The sequence below is a fragment of the Monopterus albus genome, unplaced genomic scaffold (genome assembly GCF_001952655.1).
Source record: "Monopterus albus unplaced genomic scaffold, M_albus_1.0 scaffold159.1, whole genome shotgun sequence".
NCBI classification, from domain to species: Eukaryota; Metazoa; Chordata; class Actinopteri; order Synbranchiformes; family Synbranchidae; genus Monopterus; species Monopterus albus.
Window position 1 is genome coordinate 208,503 of NW_018128039.1, and position 6,447 is coordinate 214,949.

Sequence of the window (6,447 nt, forward strand, 5' to 3'; positions counted from 1 at the left end):
GGGAGGTGTTCCGGGCATGTCCCACCAGGAGGAGCCCTCAGGGAAGACCCAGGACATGCTGGAGGGACTACGTCTCCCGGCATTCCCCAGGAGGAGCTGGAGGAAGTGTCTAGGGAGAGGGAAGTCTGTGCATCTTTGCTTAGACTGCTGCCCCCGCGACCCGGTCCCGGATAAGCGGAGGAAAATGGATGGATAGATGGATGAAGAAACACATTGGCATTATTCTAGACTGCATGAGAGTTCATTTGGTCTTTAAAATACTTCCTCATGGTTGATTTTAAAAAACACTGAAAAAATCAACTGGACTTTCATTTCTCTTTCTCCTCCATTGCCTCCACTGTTGCCCTCTTCCTTTTGTTTCTTTCACCGCATTCCCATCTCTTCATTCTCTCTGTCTCACCCACCCTCCCTCTTCCATTTTTCTCTCCCGCTCCTGTAGTTTCAGCGACAAGCTCCAAGCGATGGTGCACCGCCTCGCCCCTAACTGTAGCATCACCTTCCTCGTCTCGGAGGACGGCAGCGGGAAGGGCGCTGCCATGGTAACAGCTGTGGCTCAGCGGCAGGCACTGTCCCACCTGTTAGAGGACAGTGACAGTGACCGTAAAGAGGATGAGGAGGAGGATAAATAAGTGTAGAGACATTTGGGCGCAGAGCAAGTAGACGATTAGCCTGTGAACACAAAGAAGCATAAAATCAAATTTAGCTTTTAAATACTGCTATATTTTTATACAGCTACTTTTGCTAAAACTGTGCAGAAGATAAAGTACTCAGATTTTTTACTTCAGTAAAAGTAGCAATACCACAGTGTAGAAGTACTCTTGGAAGTGCATTCAAAGCTTTACTTCACTACAAAATCCAAGATGAGTATTCACTTTGCAATTTAAGGTTTTTGGTAAAATAAGTACACAATAAACTAAACAACCAACTGTGACGACAGGCATTTACAGCGAACCCCACCTTGAACAATGACACTGCATTCAGTCAACCATAATGGTTTGTTAAAGTGATGGAAGAAGTGAAAGAACCAATGTAGAAGTACTCTTTTACAAGTAAAATAATACATTTCTGAATAATAATGTATGAATGTGTTCATTGCTGCTGTAGCTGGTAAAGCTGTGGCTAGTTTTCATTACTCCACATCCTGGAGGTGCAGATTTAGACTTCACCTGATCACTTTATAGAAATATTAAATAGGTAATACTTCACTTCCAGTAACTAGAACATAAATGTGCTATTATGTTACATAAATCTAATAACATGAGGCTCACATTGATTGATTGATTGATTGATTTTATTCTTTCAAGCATGTAAAGACAGTCGATATGTCAACACACATAATTTCACACATATCCAACAAATGCTAATCCATTATCAATTTGCTTATACCTAGTACATGCTTGAACGGAGTAGGAAGAAGTTAGACTTATCTAGTCCTACCCCATAACATCATCTTACCATCATTGGTTTGCAAGCAGTATCTCTACATAGAAAATTTTGTTCTACACCACGCTAGTGATATACTAAAAAATATTACAGACTGTTAACATTCTTACATAATTACATACTTTGATAATTATCTTCTACATCACACAAGTAAAAATATTACATAGTGTTAACATTCTTACACCACACCCACAATATTACACCTGATTAATCGTTAAACCTGTTCTTGCATATATCTTGATTGACACATACCTTTATATTTATGTTTAAACTCATCAATTCTATTACTATTTTTTATGTCCACACTTATATATACATTTATTTTTTTACTCAGTTTGGTATTATTAACATTAAACTGCAAATTAACACAAGATCAAAGTATGTAGTGCAGTAAAAGGTGCAGTATTTGTCTGTGAACTGTAGTAGAGTAGAAGTGTGATCTAGCCAAAAACGTGCCACGCAACTGCACTTTGTCTCGGTAGAGTACTTCAGTATATGTCCTTAGTTACTTTCCACCACTGTGTATTAATAAGTATTGCTCTTTCACAAAAAACCACTGAAGTTTCCCTTTTCACTTTGTTACAAAAACTGTAATGTGATATTTTTATAAATATTTGACATGTAGTTACACTCTGGAGCTAAAATTACATATGGATGTTAAAATAATTTTTATTTAAAATTATTTCCTGTAAATGAAACAGATTGACAGGAAAACGAGTCACCTCATCACAAAATTTAATAAATGAAACTAATAATTTGCAGGTTATATATTGATTTTGTATGCTGAATAAAGGTTTGACTGACCAGTGTTTGTTTAAAAGCTCATTTAATTTACACGTTAGATTGTTCTTAAATTACATTTTCATCATCACATCATTTATCTATTTTCCATCAATCATCTGAATTTACACTGATTATTGACAGGGAATGACTTCCAGTGTTTTTAAGCCAAGATTTTCAAGATTTCATGTTCTCTTTTTATTGCATTTTTAAGCCTTTGTCACTGTTTTGCATCTATGTTTTCTTGTTTTGTGGTAATTTACTTTCTCTCACAGTCCTCTGACCCAAGGGTCCCTCAGGCCCCTGGGCCTGTGCCCAGTAGGCCCATTCAGTGATCCATTCATGGTTACTGGTATAAACAGCAGACAGACAGGTCATTTGAGTGGAGCTGTTGCAGTACATGGTGTTTGTGGTGAAGCCTGTGCTGCCATGTCGCTGCAGCACTCGCTGATGCACAGAGGACAAACCTGAGCTGCAGCCTGAAGCCTGTCTGTCTCTCACTTCCGTGTTGCTGCAGCCCAGTGGTTTGGGGATGAAAGTCAAGAGCCTTCCCGGCTGCTTGGCTCTGTATGGCCGTTTGTTATTGATCTATATTTATTGATGCCTCAGCACACTCATCAGGTGAGATATGCCTAGAAGAATAATAGCCAGCTGCTGCAAATTAGAAGCATATAGATTTCAGGAAGCATATAGATTTCAGGAGACGGTGAGTAGGCCAAGCCAGCAGTATCCGATGAACCCACCTAGATTCTTCAGCCCTTTAATGAGTTTTATTCTGATGTTTTATGCCTTTATTACATTTCTTATTTTCTCTTTTATGTTTAGTTTTTTATTATTTCCCCTGTGTTCTGTTTGTTTATAACTGTCAAGTTGTTTATTGAGCTCTTCTGATTGTAAAGCACTTCGGTCACCATTTGTTGTTTTTACACGTGGTCTATAAAGAAAATGACTTGGTCCATGATGCCAGAATGTGAACTTGTCATTTATTTAATGGTATGGGTCATGTACCAGTAAAATACTACTGGCACTTAAATGTACTGTTGATACAGTGGAAAAAAGTAGGAATAGTAAAGGAAGAATTGGGCATTTTAGAGGAGAAATACTACACAGAGTACTACAAATAAAAAGTTCCCTTCCTAAGACACAGCTCAGTTTTTTAGAGCCATTCTTCCATTAATACTGTGTCCATCACTTTAATGCTGCAGCTGGTAAAGGTGGAGCTGATGTTAACTACCTTATATACTTATACTGTGAAGTACTTTCCATCCTACTGGGTAGCTGGTGGATTTCCCACTGGGACCAATAGAGTCTGATGATTCTACTGGGTTTGGTTTGATTCTTCTGATTCTGGAAAGTAACTGAAGTTATCAGATACATGTAGTGCAGTAAAAAGTACACGGTTTGTCTCTGACATGAAGTCACAGTATGAAGTAACAGGACATGGAAATACTCAGTACAGATAGTTCAAAATTGTACTTACAGTAGTTGAGGAACTTTCCACCATGACAGTAAATACCTTATGCTGATAATACTTCACTGCTTTAACTTGTGTAATATTTTAAATGTAGGACTAATACTTGCACTGCAGTATTTTTTATCATATTGGTACTTTTATTGAACTGAAGTCGAGTCGGGGGATTGTGTTTACTGAGGGTTTAGTAGGAATGAATGAGAAACTATGAAGTGAAAGGGGAGTGTTTTCAGCTTTCAGGTACTTGTACTTCACTTGAGTATTTCCAATTTTTTACTACTTCATGCTTCTACTTTGACACAATTCAGAAGGAAATACCGATTATATTGATTTGACAGCTGGAGTTCTTTGCTGACAAACAGTACATGTGAGTATACTACAAAATAAGGTGCCATTAAGTTTGAATACTCAATAGTACATAGAGTATTTCAGTGAGCTCCACTTCAGCCAGCTGCAATATTAAAATGCTGCTTACACATTTATACATGACTAATTATAACAATCCAATAATACAATAAATATTTAGATCATTTGGTTGACCGTACTTCTGACTTAAGTACAACTGTGACTTTTACTTACAGTGTCGTGTTACTACTTTTATTTAAGCATTTGAGTACTTGTTTCACTGCCATGTACCGGCCTGAAATCCACCTTAACAACAGCTGACATGGCTCCTTTTGTTTCCCACAAGTCTATGTTTATTTTACCTGTGACAGAATCAATGCAGCAGGAGGCGGGAGGCATTACTGCTGATTTCCACAGGCATAAAGCCTGATCTGAGGCCTGCTACTACATGAAGGTGGTGTTGGAGGCCGGAGGAAGTTCACTTCAACCTTGTGGAAGTTTGAACAGACACGTGCTTCCTCCCCCTGCTGGAGACGGCTGGCAACAGCAGGTTATACACATTCCCAGCAGGATGTGTGTCCTGTCTGCATTCATGGTCGTTTGCCCAGTCAGGCCTGAGAAGCTGCACTTACATGTCATCAGAACATGAGCACTGGTGTGGCTAGGACCCTGTTTAGCAGTTATGAATTCTGTCAGTAACACACTATAACACACTGTAGCTGGAAGCTGCAGTGTGTTATTAGTGTTTCTGTCACTGTGAGGTCGCCATCAGTGCCGGTGTACACACAGACAGTTAAAGTTAGTGGAGTGAAACAAAGCTGGAACACCAGGTCTGATTAGAGTGTCCTTATATTGTTAACTTATTGAAGCTTTAAGTAGCTTTTCATACATTTCTTTATTTTGGTGTGCTGTGATTTTGCTAATTATTGCTGTTTCTACCAAAAACCTGACCTTCTCTCAGGATCCATAAAGTATCTATCTATCTATCTAAACTGCAGTCATCATTATTAGGTGATTTTATATGGATACCACAGGCACAGGTCCAGGACCCTGGGACCAAAACCATGTATGAAATGATTTCACATATTTCTTTATACACAGTCAATAAATGAGCACAAACAGACATGACAGCAAATAGACAAAAAAGATCAACACAGACACAAAATGACCAAAAAAAATGACGAAAACAATCACAAAAGGACAAAAAAATGACCAAAAATACACACAGTGATCATTCCATTGTCTGTCTGGATCGTTTACTGCCTGTTTATACTGCTTAGTTTGTTGCTTGTTAATACTGCTTAGTTTGTTAAACTAGCCTTATGCTGCTTTACTGTTTACTTGCCCCTTGCATGGGGATATGTACATACACATTGAGAGCAGATGTACCAGAGTCAAATTCCTCATGTGTCAGACACAAAATGACAACAAACAGACTCAAAACAAACAAAAATAATTTTGCCAGTCTGTCAGCTGGGGGTCTTGCCTGCGTATTGGAGAGTGGAGGGTCCCTTTACGTTTGTGGCCAGGGGCCCCGTTATGTCTCCATGGCTGTGGGACAGTTGGAATTAGAAATGCCAGTATATTTAATACTAAAACATTTAAAGTTGTTTATTCATTTATTATGCTGCATAAATAATGTGACTATTAATGATTGATTTGAAATTTGTACTTGTTTCCCAAACTGCACGCCTTCTGTTACTCTGTCCCAGTTTGCACACATCGAGGAACAAGGTGGGCAGGAGATAGGACCACACCAACCACCTTGTCAGTGTGCACACAGACAGGAGGGACTGTTGAAAAGCAGGAACCTCTTAAGATCTGCTTTTGTTTTAAGGCGTAAAGCTACAGAAATCAGTCCCTGACTGTTGCGTCTGCTCCTCTGGCCACACCTGCACCAGTGTTTAAAAGGCCTGACTGCTCAGGGAGAATACAAGTATTTAAAGGAGCACCCCCTGGCTCAGCCATGGTGGTCTCAGCTTTTTAACATCACCACTGCAGGAGTAGTTGTGAGCAGGCATTTCCTGGCAGCAGTACAGAAAACAGGGATGTGATAGGCCAGGCATTTACTGTCACATTTCTAACACACAAAGACAAATAGATGAACTGAGACAAACCACTGTAACATTAAATTCAAAAGCCCCCAGCTTTCCTCAGGGAACAGGAACCTTTTGCGGAACTTAGTTCCTCTACTGGCGTTTCCACCAGCACTTTACACGTGACATTTTTAAAATCGTCACACTTCTGATCAGATATGTCAGGAGGTTAATTTGTCTGATCTTCTCGGGGCTTTGGCCCCTGCGGTGGAGATCCACATCACCTGAGGACTTTTACCCCAGGGACAGCTCTTGGACTTCAGCTCATGGGTACCAGGAGCTTTCCAGTGGAAAGGGATCTAAAATAAAGCT

General features: G+C 39.6%; 1 protein-coding gene across 3 annotated transcripts in view; it reads left to right on the top strand.

Annotated features, from left to right (window-relative positions):
- LOC109968706 (glucokinase-like) overlaps positions 1-1,338 on the top strand; it is a 17,319-nt gene extending 15,981 nt beyond the window's left edge. For all 3 annotated transcript variants that reach the window (XM_020615181.1, XM_020615183.1, XM_020615182.1), the window contains exon 11: positions 440-1,338. In XM_020615181.1, coding sequence (XP_020470837.1) covers positions 440-629 — 190 coding nt within the window. In that variant the 3' untranslated portion in view covers positions 630-1,338. The remainder of the gene's footprint in view (positions 1-439) is intronic.
- Positions 1,339-6,447: the final 5,109 nt, after the last annotated feature.